The sequence below is a fragment of the Notolepis coatsorum genome (assembly GCF_963971535.1).
Source record: "Notolepis coatsorum genome assembly, chromosome: 6".
In the NCBI taxonomy this organism is placed as follows: Eukaryota; Metazoa; Chordata; class Actinopteri; order Aulopiformes; family Paralepididae; genus Notolepis; species Notolepis coatsorum.
The window spans coordinates 17,785,857-17,807,131 of NC_140170.1; the positions used below are offsets into that span (position 1 = coordinate 17,785,857).

Consider the following 21,275-nt stretch of genomic DNA (forward strand, 5'->3'; position numbering starts at 1 on the left):
AGACTTGTCTCTAGTGTCAGGTAGACTTGTCTCTAGTGTCAGGTAGGCTTGTCTCTAGTGTCAGGTAGACTCGTCTCTAGTGTCAGGTAGACTCGTCTCTAGTGTCAGGTAGACTCGTCTCTAGTGTCAGGTAGACTTGTCTCTAGTGTCAGGTAGACTTGTCTCTAGTGTCAGGTAGACTTGTCTCTAGTGTCAGGTAGACTTGTCTCTAGTGTCAGGTAGACTTGTCTCTAGTGTCAGGTAGACTCGTCTCTAGTGTCAGGTAGGCTTGTCTCTAGTGTCAGGTAGACTTGTCTCTAGTGTCAGGTAGGCGTGTCTCTAGTGTCAGGTAGACGTGTCTCTAGTGTCAGGTAGACGTGTCTCTAGTGTCAGGTAGACTTGTCTCTAGTGTCAGGTAGACTCGTCTCTAGTGTCAGGTAGACTTGTCTCTAGTGTCAGGTAGACTTGTCTCTAGTGTCAGGTAGGCTTGTCTCTAGTGTCAGGTAGACTCGTCTCTAGTGTCAGGTAGACTCGTCTCTAGTGTCAGGTAGACTCGTCTCTAGTGTCAGGTAGACTTGTCTCTAGTGTCAGGTAGACTTGTCTCTAGTGTCAGGTAGACTTGTCTCTAGTGTCAGGTAGACTTGTCTCTAGTGTCAGGTAGACTCGTCTACACTGTCAGGTAGACTTGTCTCTAGTGTCAGGTAGACTCGTCTCTAGTGTCAGGTAGACTTGTCTCTAGTGTCAGGTAGACTCGTCTCTAGTGTCAGGTAGACTTGTCTCTAGTGTCAGGTAGACTCGTCTCTAGTGTCAGGTAGACTTGTCTCTAGTGTCAGGTAGACTTGTCTCTAGTGTCAGGTAGACTTGTCTCTAGTGTCAGGTAGACTCGTCTCTAGTGTCAGGTAGACTTGTCTCTAGTGTCAGGTAGACTTGTCTCTAGTGTCAGGTAGACTTGTCTCTAGTGTCAGGTAGACTTGTCTCTAGTGTCAGGTAGACTTGTCTCTAGTGTCAGGTAGACTCGTCTCTAGTGTCAGGTAGACTTGTCTCTAGTGTCAGGTAGACTTGTCTCTAGTGTCAGGTAGACTTGTCTCTAGTGTCAGGTAGACTTGTCTCGGTAGTGTGCGATACTGGTGTTACTAGGTGCTCAGCCATCCACCAAGTACATTACTTGGCCATCACCTTGTTTGTTAAAAAAAAGGTGTCAGGCGGTCCGGTGGCGTAGCGGAGATTGCGTTCGTCACCAACACCGGATACGCTGGATTCGCCTGTTCGAATCCAGCTCCCGGCGTTGTCACCAGCTTGGCTGGCCGTTCACACTAATACAATTGGCAGTATTAGAGGGTGGGAAAGCTGGCGGGGTGGGTCCGGGTCGTTGTAAACAGCGACTCCTACAGTTTGGTCGGGGCGCCTGCTCAGCGAGGATAGGATCTAAGGGGGGTAGTGTGATCCTTCCACAGGTTACACCCTCTCAGTGAGAGTCCGCTCTGCCAGGTGAAAAGAAGCGGTTGATTGGCTGGACGTGTGTCGGAGGAAGCACGTGGTAGCCTCCACTCTCCCAGACCGACTGTGGGGGGTAAGTGCGCAGCGACCAGGAAGGGATTGGGAATTGGCATAACGACTAACATTGGGATGGGAGAAAATCGGAGGAAAAAGGAGAGGGGGAAAAGAATTTAAAAAAAAAATAAAAAGTGTCCACATTCAAATATATTTCTTAAATGAATGAATTTGTACTAAGCGTGTTGTCAATAATTAGTGCGAAAGTGTCTGCGTGGACAGCAGAGCTATTCTATAGGTTCTATAACTAAAACTTCTATAACTTCTAAACTAACGAAGGAACATTTCTACACATGTTTTGGCACTGTGATAAATTAAAACGATTCTGGAATTGTATTCATTCATTTACAAAATCTGTATTGGAAACGGAATTTGACTTGTCTCCATGTGCCTACTTACTAAATGAATTACCCGCGATCCAGATGGATCCAAAAAAATATAGATTGCTGATTGTTATAACATACTTTGCCAAGAAATGTATTCTCCCGTTTTGGAAAAATGACTCTTCGCCCACTTTTGAGATGTTTCAAGATCAGATATCCCAGCTTCTTCCACTGGAGAGATTGACCTTGGAGGAGCGCGGCCGGGGGGGCGGATGTTCCGGGACCTTTGGTCTCCGCTGTTTTCTCGATTGAGCAGGGGGGCTGTTGATTGATACGGCTAGTGGCGGTATGTGAATATATCCGCATGCTGCCGCTGGACGTGTCGATTGGTGGTTTTGCTGTTTGGTTGGGGGAGGGGTGGGGGCCGAGGGTCTTGGGGTGTCTGTCCCCGGTTGTGTATTTTTTGGAGGTGGGTTTCTCTAGTGGAAGAAGTTGTACAACAATGATGTTGTTGTTGTCATTGTTGTTATTATTTATTATTGTTTATTTTAATTTTTATTATTGTCCTGTCTTTATTTAGTTTTGTTGGCCGCGGGTGGGGGAAGGGACCAGAGGGTGAGATAATTGCTGTGTGCTCTGGGACATGTATCTGCTGTACACCTGTTATTCAAATAAAGAGAAGTAAAAATAAAATAAAAAAAGAAGACAGCGAGTGAGAACTCCGCTGAGAACTGGATCATGTTTTTCGCGCGTGTCATCGATCGGTTTTCGCGATGGGCGAAAATAAAGCATTAACGGAATTCACCGATCTCATATTTATACTGCATATCGGCCGATACCGATCGCTGGCCGATAGATCGGGGCATCCCTAGTAGAAAAGTGACGGATGGTATTACTGTCCGTTGGCTTTTAAATTAGAACCCAAGGTGAACTCTTGTCTGTCCAACAAACGGATACTCGTTATTGAAAATGAATTAAAAGCAGAGGTAGACGGACAAACACAGCGGATCAATGTAGCCGCATACCATTAGAGATCAAAGTAAGCGGCCGGGTAGCGCAGCGGACTAAGCGTCTGTCTACCACCGCAGAGACAGTGGGATCGAATCCAGCTGCGGTACCTGCGGCTTGGCCGACCGTCCGTACTGACACAATTGGCAGTCAGTGGGTGGGAAGCCGGTGGGGTGGGTCCTGGTCGTTGTAAACAGCGACTCCTACAGTTCGGTCGGGGCGCCTGCACAGCGAGGGAAGGAGCTGGGAGAGGTAGTGTGATCCTTCCACACGTTACACTCCCCCAGTGAGAGTCCACGCTGCCAGGTGAAAAGAAGCGGTGGGCTGGCTACACATGTCTCGGAGGAAGCATGTGATAGTCTCCGCCCTCCCAGACCGACGGTATGGGGGGGGGTACGTGCGCAACGACCAGGAAGGGGATTGGGAATTGGCATAACGACCAACATTGGGATGGGAGAAAAACGGAAAAAGGAGGGGGAAAAAGATTTTCAAAAAAATTCAAAAAAAATAAAGAAAATGAATTAAAAGCAGAGGTAGACGGACAAACACAGCGGATCAACGTAGCAGCATCACGTTAGAGATCAAAGTAGGGGCTCTACAGATGCCGAGCGTCGTTTTGTAAAAACGCCCGGTGACACCGCTAACACAGGTCTTGTTGTCATGAGTTTATTAATCATGGGAAATTTCACATCACCACGGCAACCCTAGTGGCAGGTTGTAACATTCCTAACTCCACACAGGGTAATGCATCTTAGTTGACCTCTGACCCCGGGGGAATAAGAGACAGCAAATGAGCGAGGTCAAACAATTAACAATCATGTTACTCTCGTCTCGTCTCAGCAATAAGGTCTAAAGGTTCCACTTCTACGGCTGAGCCCAAATGTTCGTTACGTTGGCATTCTAATTCTAAATCAACATTCGAATTTTTTATACATTTCTTTATAATATATATATTTTTGTATGCGTCTATTCATTCTGTTTAAACCAATGGGGTTTTTCTTTACAGTTGCAGATAAAGATTAGGCTACACTAATATTATAGTATTAAAACTGATGAGTTATTCATTTAAGAAAGTTGATTTAATAAAAAAGAAAAAAGACTAATTTAATCAGATTAATCACTTTATTCAAATTGAGGATTTAGTTTAAGGATATTTATTAAAAAAAATATATGAAAAAAAATTTGGGGAATTTTTTCATTATTACTATTAAAAACAAAGGTTCGAACGTCCGTTCGGAAAAACCCTGACGAAGTTCGAAGCCCAAAAACAGGCTTCGGGGAAACAGCTCTATCCACTTCTAAAAAGGTCAACCCTCCATAATGTTTGTTTTACTTGGTTATACAGCAGCAGCTGTAGGTCCAGTGTGTTGGGATCAGCACTGTGGACGGGCCAGACCATAATGTGTACAATGTTGCTATGGTGATATGATACTAAAGTCTCTCTGACCCTTCCTCCATTTGTTAAGTCAACGAGAACGTGAAATACATTATATCATAGCCGTATTATTGTATAATTGTCATATGATATGAAGTGATTAGAATTGTTTGTGTAAATCAATTTTCTACGCATCAACTCTCTAATCCTCATGTCTTGCAAATGATACGCTAGTGTCGCCTTGAGGTCAGGAGACACACTGTGCTCCAAACGCCGTTTCAATGGAGCTGATGGGAGCCATCGCCCCCTACTGTCTCAGCCACACACTGCATCTAAGGTCTAATGTGAGCCGTATGCATGCCACCTCTCTTGGCTTAATGTTGAAAATAGATTGTGTTTTTAATACACTTGAGCTGTTCAAGTTGGTCATGAGCAGTAAAACTCAGTAAAAAAATTATATATATATCTAACCCTAACTAACCTTACTGTCATGCACTTGTCCTAATAAACTAACCTACACTGTAGCACTCAACACTTTGATGAACATTGTTACTCAGCTGATAGAGTTGTGCCCTTCCTTCCTGATGACTTGTCGTACAGAACTTGTAAGTCGCTTTGGATAAAAGCGTTTCAGCTAAATGACTAAATGTAAATATAACCAGTAGCTAACCAGAAGCTTAACCAGAAGATTAACCAGAAGCTTAACCAGGAGCAGTCAGGCCTCACCTTTGACCTCAGACATCATCTCTCGCGGTGGCAACAGGGAGTCAGCCACGGATGACGGAGGAGGAGGAGGAGACCCCAGGGCCGACATTTCCACCTCCATGGGCTCCTCTTTCACCGGAGGAGGAGGAGGAGGAAGAGGAGGAAAGGCCGAGGAGGTAGCGAGAGACGCTCTGAGCCCCTTCTGGAGAAAGTGAGTGGAAATTAAAGGGCTCCTCTGCGGGCGGCTCTCCCGGGGGGACGCTGAGCTCTCCGTCTTGGGCGTCGCTGGAGGAGTCTCCAAATGGCCCGTTGACGGCCGCTGCTGCCTGGAATGACGGTAAGCAAGTGGACGAGAGACATTAGTGTCACAAACGGGTCAATTGTGACAAACAGGGAGTCCACACGTGAAAGCAATTCAACAAAAGAATTTATTTAAACCTAATCGAAGACAATTAATTACATAAAACAAGGAATGTGTTATGTATCAGAATCGGTGATGAAATGCAGTGTGTGGATGAGTGAAAAGTGTGGTGTGAGTATTAGTGTTCCAATATCAAAGGTCAAGACACCACGCTGAAAAGCATGTGAAGTTGTGGAATCATTTACCTGAATACATCAAACTGAGTAAACATGTGGCACAATTTAAAAAGCAGCTAAAAAGATACACATTAGAGAAATACAGAAATGAGTAATGAGGATAAACAAAGTTATGCTATATTGTGTTATGTAGTGCTGTACTATATTCACTGCTGTCAAGTGAATCAAGTGTTTTATTTTTTTTAATATAAGTAAAAGTATATTCTATATTGTAAAGTATTCTGTACTTCTGTATGACAACTATTAAAGAAACTTGAAACTTGTAATATACTAAATGATGTTATATCTAGTAAAATTAATGGAAGAACAAATATAAATGTAAGGGGGTAGGGATCAATAAGCTTAGCTTCCCTCTACTCCTTTTTTGGACATATCTGCTAACCAAACACATTGCTCTTGACCTTTTGTTTATAATTCCCTTTTTTTATGTTTTTTTTTAATGTTTTTTAATTTGTTGTTATGATTGTTTGGTTTGACGGAACAAGATACCGTGATTTGTTTGGAGGAAATGGAGAATTACATGTTCAAAAATAAACTTTTCATTCATTCATTCATTCATTCATTCATTCAAGATGGGTGGTGGATAACCTGTGTCCTGGGAGATGGAAACGCAGACGGAGGGAGTTTACCTGTGCAGCTCTCTCACTGCCCAGGTGAGACTCATTGGGCTAACGAGCCACCCACTCCACCATGCTCAGCAGACTCACCCATTAGCAGGTAGAGTGGGGGTCAGCAGACTCACCCATTAGCAGGTAGAGTGGGGGTCACCAGACTCACCCATTAGCAGGTAGAGTGGGGGTCACCAGACTCACCCATTAGCAGGTAGAGTGGGGGTTGTCACTCTTACCATTAGTAAATGGCTGCATTTATATAGCAGCTTTCTCATCCAAAGCGCTTTACAATTTGTTATTCAGATTTGACCCATTCACTCAACATTCACAAACCGACGGCAGAAGGTGTCAAACTGCACAGTCAGGGGGTTAAGTGTCTTGCTCAAGGACACTTTTCACCTGTCTCACCAAATCATCCACAGACAAACTACAAATGGTCCAAAATGCTGCAGCCAGGCTACTCACAAAGGTAAAACAAAATCGTGTCACATCACTCCCATTCTGGTATCCCTGCACTGGCTCCCGGTACACTATAGAATTCACTTCAAAGTCCTCACTTTCACTTTCAGAGCACTGCACGGTCAGGCCCCTATCTACATCACTGCACTCATCCATCCCTACACCAACACCCGCTCACTCAGATCTGCCGGTCAGCACCTCCTGGTGGTCCCCAGGTCCAGGCTAAAAACAAGGGGTGATCGAGCTGGCCCCTGTAAATGTCCGAACACAACCCCCTCCAATGTACAGTAAATTACCAAGTATGGTCTTGTCAATAATCCAATGTACAGTGTTTGTTTGTACAGGTGTACAGTGTCCCCCACCCACCCCTCCTACCCACCCCCCCCCCCCCCCCACTCCAACCCAACCCCCCCCCCCCCCCCCCCCCCCCCCCCCCACCCACCCACCCATCCACCTCCAATGTACAGTCCCCCCCCACCCCCACCTACCCAATCCAATGTACAGTTTCTACGTCTAATGTATATACTCTTTTCTTTCTGGACTCTTTTTGTATCACAAACAGTACTGTAATTGCAAATCTGATATGTCATAAATGTATAGATGTAGCAGTACTGTCTATCGGTATGTCATGTATGTCTCATATGTTACGATGAATTGAAAATGGGGGACCCTGATGTAAACAAGACGAAAGTCTTTCTCTGGTCTGCATCCCCTTAACAATTGTATGTATTGAGCTGTACTGTACCCATTCTGCAATCTGTTAATAAAGTTTTCAATCAATCAATCAATCAATCAATCGAGCCTTCCAGGTGACAGCACCAAGGCTCTGGAACGCTCTCCCCCTGGACCTGCAAACTGCCCCCTCTGAAAACTCTTTTAAAAAAAACAACTAAAAACACATTTGTTCAGACAGGCCTGCGGTCATACATAGGCACTCTTTCTTGTCCTCACTGTTACTATAGTTTTGTTTTTTAATTAGTGACTCGTGATTTTATCCAAATTATTTTATTCTACTTTTTTATCTGGCTTCACTGTTTTTTTTATAACTGCAGTCTGTTGTTGTTGTCATTTATTTCTGATTTTGTTGTTGTGTTTTTTATATACTAAGCTGTAGTGTAAACTGTAAAGCACCCTGTGCATTCGTGCTGTGAAGGGTGCTATATGAATAAAAGTCATTCATTCGACACGCTGCCCCGGGAGGGAGGGGCGGGAATCCAACTGGGAACCTCTGGATTACCAGACGACTGCTCTACCTCCTGAGCCACAGTCGCTCAGGAGGTAGAGCTGTGAATCTTCACTGGCCTCGCGATTTGATTTACGATTCAGCTGTTCGCGATTCGATTCTACGATGCAGCTCAATAATATATTACATCTCAAGTTTCTTTAATAGTTGTCATACAGAAGTACAGAATACTTTTATACAAAATGCTTCTTACTGTTACGCTCCAGAGACTGTGCTAGACAAGATAAGTGTGAAATAAAATAACATAGTATAGCATGTAAATTAGAAGTAAAAAAATGAGGTCACAGTGTTCAGTATAGACATATGTACAATGTTCGATGCAGAATAGAAGTAACTGAGTTACCATATAATATACAATACTGTGTAGTGTACTAATATACAATACTATATAGTGCAAGGCAGAAATAGGATGAGGTGCAATTTAGGTACAATTTACAGTAGGTGTACGAGTTGTAGTGCAAATCCTTTATCAATAAATATAAATATAAAGTGTGTTAGTGTGTTCTAAAGTGTGGAGAGTGGGTGCTGCAGTGTGTTGTTTGTTTAAGTGAGTGTGTGCGTGTGGGTGTATGTGTTGTGTGCATTTGATGGTTGTTGCATAGTGTTTATTGTTCGTTTAGCATCTCCTCAATTTTATAATCTATATTACTGCACATGGCTACTTTTTCATCAATTAATACAAGCAGTCAGATCAATTTACTTTTATTTAGAAAGTTCTTAAATCAGAATGGCAAAATAAATGTCTTTACTAGTGCTGCATGATACAGATACTAGAAAGGTATCTCGATACCCAGCTGTTAAAAAACGGTTCAATACTCTTTTTTTAGTATCAATACTTTTAGAATAGCATAATGCTGTATTTTCTATGAGTTGAGTGGATGCATGATCAGAGCACTAGCTTTAATAATAATAATAATAATATTGATTTGTAGCATTTCTTTTTACATTTTAATAATCGATTATGTTCCGTCACCGCATCGATGCTGAATCGTCCACGTCCGCATCGCGATGCATCTTAGAATCAAGAAATGTCCACAGTACCCCTATCAGGAGGTAGTGCGTTTTGTGTGTGGCTGAGCATTTCAGCTGTCCCGACTGTGGTGGTTTCAGCTGTCTGTCCCGATTGTGGTGGTTTCAGCTGTCTGTCCTGACTGTGGTGGTTTCAGCTGTCTGTCCTGACTGTGATGGTTTCAGCTGTCTGTCCCGACTGTGATGGTTTCAGCTGTCTGTCCCGACTGTGATGGTTTCAGCTGTCTGTCCTGACTGTGATGGTTTCAGCTGTCTGTCCTGACTGTGATGGTTTCAGCTGTCTGTCCCGACTGTGATGGTTTCAGCTGTCTGTCCTGACTGTGGTGGTTTCAGCTGTATGTCCCGACTGTGATGGTTTCAGCTGTCTGTCCTGACTGTGGTGGTTTCAGCTGTCTGTCCCGACTGTGATGGTTTCAGCTGTCTGTCCTGACTGTGATGGTTTCAGCTGTCTGTCCCGACTGTGATGGTTTCAGCTGTCTGTCCCGACTGTGATGGTTTCAGCTGTATGTCCCGACTGTGATGGTTTCAGCTGTCTGTCCGGACTGTGATGGTTTCAGCTGTCCCGACTGTGATGGTTTCAGCTGTCTGTCCCGACTGTGATGGTTTCAGCTGTCCTGACTGTGGTGGTTTCAGCTGTCCCGACTGTGATGGTGTCAGCTGTCTGTCCTGACTGTGATGGTTTCAGCTGTCTGTCCTGACTGTGATGGTTTCAGCTGTCTGTCCCGACTGTGATGGTTTCAGCTGTCTGTCCTGACTGTGATGGTTTCAGCTGTCTGTCCCGACTGTGATGGTTTCAGCTGTCTGTCCTGACTGTGATGGTTTCAGCTGTCTGTCCTGGCTGTGGTGGTTTCAGCTGTCTGTCCCGAATGTAATGGTTTCAGCTGTCTGTCCCGACTGTGATGGTTTCAGCTGTCTGTCCCGACTGTGGTGGTTTCAGCTGTCCTGACTGTGATGGTTTCAGCTGTCTGTCCTGACTGTGGTGGTTTCAGCTGTCTGTCCTGACTGTGGTGGTTTCAGCTGTCCTGACTGTGATGGTTTCAGCTGTCTGTCCTGACTGTGATGGTTTCAGCTGTCTGTCCTGACTGTGATGGTTTCAGCTGTCTGTCCTGACTGTGATGGTTTCAGCTGTCTGTCCTGACTGTGGTGGTTTCAGCTGTCTGTCCTGACTGTGATGGTTTCAGCTGTCCCGACTGTGATGGTTTCAGCTGTCTGTCCTGACTGTGATGGTTTCAGCTGTCTGTCCTGACTGTGATGGTTTCAGCTGTCTGTCCTGACTGTGATGGTTTCAGCTGTCTGTCCTGACTGTGGTGGTTTCAGCTGTCCTGACTGTGATGGTTTCAGCTGTCTGTCCTGACTGTGGTGGTTTCAGCTGTCCTGACTGTGATGGTTTCAGCTGTCTGTCCTGACTGTGGTGGTTTCAGCTGTCCTGACTGTGGTGGTTTCAGCTGTCTGTCCTGACTGTGATGGTTTCAGCTGTCCTGACTGTGATGGTTTCAGCTGTCTGTCCTGACTGTGATGGTTTCAGATGTCTGTCCTGACTGTGGTGGTTTCAGCTGTCCTGACTGTGATGGTTTCAGCTGTCCTGACACTGATGGTTTCAGCTGTCCTGACTGTGATGGTTTCAGCTGTCTGTCCTGACTGTGATGGTTTCAGCTGTCTGTCCTGACTGTGATGGTTTCAGCTGTCTGTCCTGACTGTGATGGTTTCAGCTGTCCTGACTGTGATGGTTTCAGCTGTCCTGACTGTGATGGTTTCAGCTGTCTGTCCTGACTGTGGTGGTTTCAACTGTCCTGATTGTGATGGTTTCAGCTGTCCTGACTGTGATGATTTCAGCTGTCTGTCCTGACTGTGGTGGTTTCAGCTGTCCTGACTGTGATGGTTTCAGCTGTCTGTCCTGACTGTGATGGTTTCAGCTGTCTGTCCTGACTGTGATGGTTTCAGCTGTCTGTCCTGACTGTGATGGTTTCAGCTGTCTGTCCTGACTGTGGTGGTTCCAGCTGTCTGTCCTGACTGTCATGGTTTCAGCTGTCCTGACTGTGGTGGTTTCAGCTGTCCTGACTGTGGTGGTTTCAGCTGTCCTGACTGTGGTGGTTTCATCTGTCCTGACTGTGGTGGTTTCAGCTGTCTGTCCTGACTGTGGTGGTTCCAGCTGTCTGTCATGACTGTGGTGGTTTCAGCTGTCCTGACTGTGGTGGTTTCATCTGTCCTGACTGTGATGGTTTCAGCTGTCCTGACTGTGGTGGTTTCAGCTGTCCTGACTGTGGTGGTTTCAGCTGTCCTGACTGTGGTGGTTTCAGCTGTCCTGACTGTGGTGGTTTCAGCTGTCCTGACTGTGGTGGTTTCATCTGTCCTGACTGTGATGGTTTCAGCTGTCTGTCCTGACTGTGGTGGTTTCATCTGTCCTGACTGTGATGGTTTCAGCTGTCTGTCCTGACTGTGATGGTTTCAGCTGTCCTGACTGTGATGGTTTCAGCTGTCCTGACTGTGATGGTTTCAGCTGTCTGTCCTGACTGTGATGGTTTCAGCTGTCTGTCCTAACTGTGCTGGTTTCAGCTGCCCTGACTGTGGTGGTTTCAGCTGTCTGTCCTGACTGTGCTGGTTTCAGCTGTCCTGACTGTGGTGGTTTCATCTGTCCTGACTGTGATGGTTTCAGCTGTCCTGACTGATGGTTTCAGCTGTCTGTCCTGACTGTGATGGTTTCAGCTGTCTGTCCTGACTGTGATGGTTTCAGCTGTCTGTCCTGACTGTGATGGTTTCAGCTGTCTGTCCTGACTGTGATGGTTCCAGCTGTCCTGACTGTGATGGTTTCAGCTGTCTGTCCTGACTGTGATGGTTTCAGCTGTCTGTCCTGACTGTGATGGTTCCAGCTGTCCTGACTGTGGTGGTTTCAGCCGTCCTGACTGTGGTGGTTACCATAGATGGGTAGGGACTTAATGACGGCGACCGCTGCCGCCTGGAATAACAATAAGCAAGTGGAAGAAAGACATTAGTGCATGTTGCGTGCGGCTGAGAAGAACGCACAGCGTCGTAGACTGGATCCAGGCGGTGCAGAGAGAGCGAGAGCGCACGTCGAGAGGAATGCTAAAATGTACCCTGGCACCCATTCACACACAGACAAGCGACGGCCAAATAAAAACAGACACAAATAACAATCTAGAGTGTGCTCCCTCTGGGGGGGGAACCGCATTAGAACCCCTGGTTGGAAAGACGACGGCTCGTATCTGGCAACGAATGCCGACCGCCGGTAATGTGAGCCCCTTGACGTAAACTGCACATGTTCAATTACCCTGAGAGAGAGAGAGACACCGCGGGGAGAGAGAGAGAGAGAGAGGCGCTTGGCCACAATCTTGTGGAAAACGTGGAAAGTAAATAAATTGCAGCGAAGCCATTACTGGGCTGTAAAACGGAGTCAATGAGGTGTGCCGAGCGGCTCCGCTCCCCGTCTTGAAAAGAGGCTTTATCTTCGTCTCCGGACGGCGCGTTACGAGCAGGTTGACAAACACTTGCACTGTTCGCCGGGGGACACGTGCGGCGAGGGGCGGTCTGCCACCTCGTTCGTCTCAATGAGTGTTACGTAAACGGCCTACTGTGGATTTATTAATCTAGGCTACATACATACTGTACATCTACATACATATATAAACACACATACATGAAAATTCCAAAGATTTGACAAAAGGAGAAAAAATTAAGTAACAAAAACTTTAAACAATCCCCAAATGAAAAGATTCAAACACGAAGAAAGAGGAAACGATGGACACTTTCAAATAAAAAGTGGCGTTAAAGATGCCGTTAAGTGTTTTTGTTTGTTGTTAAGATAATAGCTCTACATTCTGACAGCCATCACTGATATATGGTGTGCGTCTGTCTGGTATCCCTTCCCACTTCATCCAATCGGGAGAGAGAACCCTAGATATGCAGAGCCAAATGTCAAGAACATAGTTGCTCCCGATGAGCAGGTCGGCACCTCGCATGGTCGCCTCCGCCGTCGGTGTGTGAATGTGAGGAACAAACTGTAAAGTGCTTTGGATAAAAGCCGCTATATAAACACAGCAATTTACCATTTTTATAACAGCCAACGAGCGTCAGTTTTGAAATAGAGAGACCACCTACGGTTACATTTTTGTTGTACTGTACTTGAATGAATGACTTTTATTTATACAGCACCCTTCACAGCACGAATGCACAGGGTGCTTTACACTACAGCTTAGTATATAAAAACTAAAACTAAAACTAAATCTGAAATAAATGACAACAGACAGCAGTTAAAAAAAACAGTGAAACCAGATTTAAAAAAAAAGTAGAATAAAAGAATTTAGATAAAATCATCAGTCACTAATTAAAAAACAAAACTATAGGAACAGTGAGGACAAGAAAGAGTGCCTATGTATGACCAAAGGCCTGTCTAAACAAATGTGTTTTTTTTCTTCTTTTTTTTAAAGAGTTGTGCTGTATAATGACATTTGAATCTAACCGAATCTATATGTGACTGTCAGAAAGTACGACGATGTCACTCATCTGTTGAGGAGGCTGGAGCGCCAGCTTTAGTAAAAAATAGTGCAACAGATATAATAACCCTTCTATTTTGTGTGTATACAGCCACTGGTGCGCCAGCAAGATCCCATTGTCCCAATTACTTCATACTCGACTGGCTTTTCTTTTACCAAGTGCAACACGTGATCCGAGTGTGAAATGTGTAACAACAATGTTAGCTGCTAACACAGCAGTGACTGAGGAATACACCAGGTGAGAGAGAGAGAGAGAGAGAGAGAGAGAGAGAGAGAGAGAGAGAGAGAGAGAGAGAGAGAGAGAGAGAGAGAGAGAGAGAGAGAGAGCGAGAGAGAGAGAGAGAGAGAGAGAGGGGAGATAAGAAAGAGAAAGACAGAGCGAGAGAGATAGAGCGAGAGGGGAGAGACGGAGAGATAGAGAGACAGAGAGAGAAAGAGGGGAGAGAGAGAGGGGGGGGAGGAGAGAGAGGGGAGAGACAGAGAGAGATAAAGTAGAGAGACAAAGAGAAAGAGAGAGAGAGAGAGAGACAGAGAGAGAGAGAGAGACAGAGACATGGGAGAGATAGAGACAGAGAGAGATAGAGTAGAGACAGAGAGAGATAGAGTAGAGAGAGAGAGACAGAGAGAGAAAGAGGGGAGACAGAGAGAGAGAGGGGAGAGAGAGGGGGGAGAGGAGAGAGAGGAGAGACAGAGAGATGAGACAGAAAGATAATAGACAGAGAGAGAGAGAGAAAGAATAGAGAGATAGAGAGACAAAAAGAGAGATAAATTAGACAGTATAGAGAGAGAGAGAGAGAGAGAGAGACAGAGTATAGAGAGAGAGAGAGAGAGAGAGAGAGAGTATAGAGAGAGAGAGAGAGAGAGAGAGAGAGAGAGAGAGAGAGACAGAGAAAGAGAGAGACAGAGAGACAGAGTATAGAGAGAGAGAGACAGAGAGTATAGAGAGACATAGTATAGAGAGAGAGAGAGACAGAGAGAGAGACAGAGTATAGAGAGAGAGAGAGACAGACCCAGTGGGGTAAAGAGAGGTAACAGGTGAGTATTGCGCAGCAGTGTAAAACAAGGCCAGCTCTCCCCATCATAACAAAATGGACCGAGGCTGCTGCATAAATATTGTATGAAGGTGACTTTTATTATTCGTGGCAGCGACGAGCCACCGGCACCGCGGGCTCACATTCCTCCCCCCGGCGGGCCACCCGGACCCGGGCCACACTGAGCTCACATTCCTGCCCCCGGCGGGCCACCCGGACCCGGGCCACACTGAGCTCACATTCCTGTGACAAACACTGGACCGGGTCGCTTCAGAACTACAAAATATGCAGCCAAGACACGGAGACAAAACACATGTATTCTTCCAATCGTGCTCTCTTTCCTCCTCATCCCGCCCAATTTATTTGTCGAAGCCCTGCCTGGCACATTGCCCTACCGTGGGTCTGGGGGGGGGGGTGTTGTAGAGACTAGTCACCACATGCCGTTTAATCACCTGTAGTACATTGTATATTACTGTTGCACCTTACTGCTACATTTTGCACTCTGGTTGGACGCCAAAACGTATTTTCATTGTACTGTACTCAGTGTTGGGACTAACGCCATTACTTTTGGCAGTAACTAGTACTCTAACCCTTTTTGTAAGTACAATTATTTATTTGATTGTTTCCGTGGCATTGCAGAGTCTCTCTTATTTTATGTCTAAATATGCTAATATTTTGAATATATTATCTGAAATAATGGAAAAAAATATGGAAAAAAATTCAAATCTAACCCTAACTAACCTTACTGTCATGCACTTGTCCTAATAAACTAACCTACACTGTAGCACTTTGATGAACATTGTTACTCAGCCTGATGAATTGTCGTACAGAACTTGTAAGTCGCTTTGGATAAAGGTGTCAGCTAAATGTAAATGTAACGCTGTCCAGTTGTATGTGTTTGACCTTGTGCACTCACTGTCCCCAACTTGAAAGGATGTTGCGTGTTCACCCGAAGGGTTAACTGGGTTTTACTCAATGAACCAGACCGAATTACCTTCTTTCTCCATTTATTTGATATTCAAACGTTTTCTTTTTTTCATTCTTTCACTACTTCAGCCATTTTTAGCCAGTAGATGGATGGTCTTTATAGTTCTAGCATTTAGCATTTAGCAATTAGCAATTAGCATACATAAATACATCCCCAACTTAACATTTAACACTTAAACCATACATAAATACATCCCCAACTTAACATTGAACACTTAAACCATACATAAATACATCCCCAACTTAACACTGAACACTTAAACCATACATAAATACATCCCCAACTTAACATTGAACACTTAAACCATACATAAATACATCCCCAACTTAACACTGAACACTTAAACCATACATAAATACATCCCCAACTTAACATTGAACACTTAAACCATACATAAATACATACCCAACTTAACATTGAACACTTAAACCATACATAAATACATCCCCAACTTAACATTGAACACTTAAACCATACATAAATACATCCCCAACTTAACATTTAAACCATACATAAATACATCCCCAACTTAACATTTAACACTTAAACCATACATAAATACATCCCCAACTTAACATTTAACACTTAAACCATACATAAATACATCCCCAACTTAACATTTAACACTTAAACCATACATAAATACATCCCCAACTTAACATTTAACACTTAAACCATACATAAATACATCCCCAACTTAACATTTAACACTTAAACCATACATAAATACATCCCCAAATTAACATTTAACACTTAAACCATACATAAATACATCCCCAACTTAACATTTAACACTTAAACCATACATAAATACATACTAGGGATGCCCCGATCGATCGGCCGATAAATATAAATATGCGATCGGTGATAATGCTTTATTTTCGCCGATCGTCAAAACCGATCACACCGGGAGCTGCACACAGTGCTGCACGTCTGCTCCTCCTCCAGCCCCTCCCGCACGCATGTAAACACGGGTCTAGTCTAGTCTATTGGGATGGGACCTCCATGAGCTAATGTTAGCTACCGTTACAAAATGACCCAGTCAACTATTCACTTTTAGTTTAATACATGATGAGGCATTGTCTAACCGAACGGTATCTAGCCGGCTAGCTACTAATAGCTCATGATATCAACAAATGCTCCAGCAATAGTCTAGTAGAGACGTGTATGATAGCTCTGTTAGCTCACTGTTAGTTCACTGTTCAAAACTAAATGGCCCATTGAACTAAAATATACTAAATATTAACGTTATATATCCGGCTAGCAGTAGCTACAGATAGCTCCTGATATCAATGTCTTATAACACTGATTCGATGCGTATTCGAGCTGAGGGCTTGCTGAGCACAGTTAAGTAACGTTATACCAATAGGGTCCAGGTGCAGAGCCGGAGAATCCTGGCCGTAGCTCGAGGCTACTCGAGTATAGGTCCAGCTGCAGCTCCGGAGAATCCTGGCCGTAGCTGGAGGCTACTCGAGTACACACAGACCGTGGAGCTTGTTGCGTGGTGGCGATGTCTCGCAGATAATACAAGTACAAGTCTAATTATATAATATATATATTTTATAAAAAAAATAAAAATAAAAAATGTATATAAAATAATTAAAAAAAAAAATGTAATCAAAAACGATCGGTATCGGCTGATATGGCTCACGACGATCGGTATCGGTGGCAAAAAACGTGATCGGGGCATCCCTAATACATACCCAACTTAACATTGAACACTTAAACCATACATAAATACATCCCCAACACTGAACACTTAAACCATACATAAATACATACCAAACTTAACACTTTCTCTGCCAAGGACGCCTAAACTCGTCATTCCCCGCCATGCTCATTCTGCCAATGACGCCGTAACACGTCATTGACATCAATATTTCAAAAATCTGTGATCGCAATCATATTTCTCCCCCGGAGACTTGAGATCTACTGTTGATCCCCTCTCAACTCTCCAACGGTTCAAGAGCACCATCTGGTGGCCGATTGGCGGATCGCCCAAACCGGAAACGGAAACGTGATCCGATCACTCGCTAATAGTCCCGGGACTCGAGCTAGACACAATGGATAGCAATCCGTTACCAATAACTCGATAAACAACATGATTTGGACGTATATACTATTATACAACCTGGAGATGGATCACATATTTCAACATCCCATAATAGGAATATTTTTGCTCCACGCTCATCGCCCAACGCTACGAGGAAGCTACGGTGAGTTTCAGCGTTTTTTTTTAACGTGTTCGATACAAACTGCTCTAATGATCATATCACCCACACTAGATGAATCATCTAACGTTGGCCACGGAATTATAAACGACCCCCCCCCCATCCGGTCAACATCAGATGATAAGTAGTAACTTCTAGAAGCACGTCCATTTGACATTTTTTATCTCGCGCCGATCGCTATCAAACTGTATACAATCATCAATATAATGCATTTAGGGCTATAAATCACGTTCTGCAGAAAGCGATAAAAACATACTTATACTTTAGACCGTATTTTAGTATGAATATGTGAATGAAAAAGTATAACGTTGCTACACCCTGAACAATAGATACTTGATGTTGAATGGGCCATAGTAATGTCAATTTAGCAATACAATTTAAAAAGTTATAGCCCTGCAAAGAAGGGGAACTTCTCCATAGACAAATAGAGCTGGCAGAGGATGGTATAATGATGTACATAAGCCTGGCGAAGAAAGTGTTAACACTGAACACTTAAACCATACATAAATACATACCCAACTTAACACTGAACACTTAAACCATACATAAATACATACCCAACTTAACACTGAACACTTAAACCATACATAAATACATCCCCAACTTAACATTGAACACTTAAACCATACATAAATACATCCCCAACTTAACATTGCACACTTAAACCATACATAAATACATACCCAACTTAACATTGAACACTTAAACCATACATAAATACATCCCCAACTTAACACTGAACACTTAAACCATACATAAATACATACCCAACTTAACATTGAACACTTAAACCATACATAAATACATACCCAACTTAACATTGAACACTTAAACCATACATAAATACATACCCAACTTAACACTGAACACTTAAACCATACATAAATACATACCCAAATTAACATTGAACACTTAAACCATACATAAATACATACCCAACTTAACATTGAACACTTAAACCATACATAAATACATACCCAACTTAACATTGAACACTTAAACCATACATAAATACATACCCAACTTAACATTGAACACTTAAACCATACATAAATACATCCCCAACTTAACATTGAACACTTAAACCATACATAAATACATACCCAACTTAACACTGAACACTTAAACCATACATAAATACATCCCCAACTTAACATTGAACACTTAAACCATACATAAATACATACCCAACTTAACAGTGTACTTAAACATTCTCACCGGAGCACATTGCACAGTAAGTCCATGGAGAACGTTCTTCAGACTGATCTGTTTATGCTGCTTAAGCATTTAGCATACTGTTAAGCAGTATGCTAACATGTGCTGCTGACTGGGTGGTAGACAGTCAGTGAGAGAGTCAGTAGTTGATTAGTAGTAGTTAGTAGTTGAGAGAGAGAGAGAGAGAGAGAGAGAGAGAGAGAGAGAGAGAGAGAGAGAGAGAGAGAGAGAGAGAGAGAGAGAGATGATAAATCCTGCACTGCACTGTATTTGTCCTGTGTCTTGTTGTTTTCTGAAAAGAAAGATGTATGGACACTGTATCGCTGTGACAATTACCAATGTGGTTACACATATGGCTTAATAAAGGAATCTGGATCTGAATGTTGTTTTTGTTTTTTGTTAAGTAACTAAAAAGTTACTTTTCACAGGAACGCATTACTTTTTGGTGGGAAGTAATCAGTAAAGTAACCGAGTTACTTTTTAAATGAAATAACTAGTAATGGTAACTAGTTACTATTAACTAGCACAACACTGACTGTACTTGTGCTGCATGATGACAATACTATGAATCTACTCTAAGATTTGAACCTTCCGTTACAAAATGCAATGATTCTTCATTGTACCGACTGGTTAAATGGATGATCCTGGGCAGTGGGCTGAGAGTGAAAGAGAGTCATAAAACAGAATCCAGCGTCTATATAGAAATCTAATAACGCTAAAAGTCACATGAGAGAGCAAACGCCTCTTCAACCAGCGCAACAAACTTATTTTTCTGCAGCGCATCAGCATTTCTATGATTGGTCAATATAACAAAATCCATATTTGGACATAATTAGTATTCTGTGGGGACCACAGGAAGGGGTTTCCGCTCTCTTTGAGAAATCATTTTCCAGGACATTAATTTACAGGATTTCTTCTCGACAATCCAGGACAGCATATAATTGACGGGTATCGACACATTTAACCCCAGTTTTATTGCTCCTTTTTTTTTAATGATGAAGTGGGTTACTTACAGGTGACTGCTACACACATCACTGCTAACTGTACGATAAGGTGCTCTGGTCGTTAGCAACAACTCCTGTCTGCCAACAATTCCTCCTAAACAACGTACATAGTTTAATAGGGAGGTAGCAGGGTTCCCACAGATATTGCAAAATATGTATTTAATTTGTTATGCTCGCTTATGCCTGTATTTTTACTGTTGTGAAGCACTTTGAACTGCAACTTCTGTATGAAAAGTGCTATACAAATAAAGTTAGTATTATTATTATTAAAATTAAATTCAAGTACTTTCCTAAGCAGTATTTTTCATTTTAAAAGGGCATTTAAAAGGATACACTTCTCTTTTAAATGCAGTTTTTATAGAAAAAAAATCGGATCCAATATTTATGGCTTAAAACCAATTTCCGACAATTAGTTACACTTTAAATTAAAAAAAAAATCTATTTCTTGATTCAGAACAATTTTATCATGGATGAACAAAACTTTCAATGTGAATGGTTGATTTTAATTTCAAGGACGTTTTAAGCACCTTGTAAAAACCCTGTGAATGTACATTGACATAATACTCAGAGTCTCAGACTATGTGTTATTATATGATGTTCATATATCCATAATTTTATTATGGAAGTGATTGACAGCAGACAACAGAGACAGTGGTCGCTAGTTCACTTGTAGACGACCTTCGATAGAGGCAAGACTGCAAGTTCTACTAAAGTGAAATATCCCTTTAAACAGGGTCTGGGTTAAAAACTAAAATAATAATAATAATAATAATAAAAATTATCCATTGTAAAAAAAAATGTCAACTAAGTACCGTAATTTTCGGACTATAAGGCGCACCTGAATATAAACCGCAGCAGCTAAATTGAATGATGTGTACATAATATAAGCCGCACTGGACTATAAGCCGCAGGTGTTTTAATGTTTAATTAGCATATGTAAGGGTTCGTGCACAGAGGAGATTGTCGGGAAAGAGATGGCTGTTTGAAGAAGCTCCCATTTATTAACATTTTTGTTTAAACAGTAACGTTAGCTAGGTACTAACGTTAGCTCACGGAACGATAGCTAGTTAGCCAACACTAGCCAGCACCTGCGAAAACAAATGCCAAACTGATTATCAGACGTTGATATCAGGAGCTATCAGTAGCTAGCAAGCTAGATAACGTTAGACAATGCCTCATGTATTAAACTAAAGTGAATAGTTGACTGGGCCATTTTGTTTAATGCTTCGGATCATATATTTTTTTTATTCAGCACAAAATCAAAATTGTTTAATGCTTCGGTTATGTTGAAAGAGGAGCTCTGAGCTGCTCATGCACTCGACTCTTGCCGTAAGGGTTTGTTGACGTGGGTCTGTGAGGGGGAGGAGGGGGGGCAAGGCGTGCACTGCTGCAGCAGCTGTGGGCCTGTGAGAGAGGAG

The 21,275-nt window shown here is 43.0% G+C and overlaps 1 protein-coding gene across 4 annotated transcripts in view; it reads right to left on the reverse strand.

Moving 5' to 3' along the window:
• The window catches only part of rad18 (RAD18 E3 ubiquitin protein ligase), a 385,931-nt gene that overhangs the window by 274,498 nt on the left and 90,158 nt on the right, over positions 1–21,275 (reverse strand). For all 4 annotated transcript variants that reach the window (XM_084316159.1, XM_084316157.1, XM_084316158.1 and 1 more), the window contains one exon: positions 4,963–5,267. In XM_084316159.1, coding sequence (XP_084172285.1) covers positions 4,963–5,267 — 305 coding nt within the window. The remainder of the gene's footprint in view (positions 1–4,962; positions 5,268–21,275) is intronic.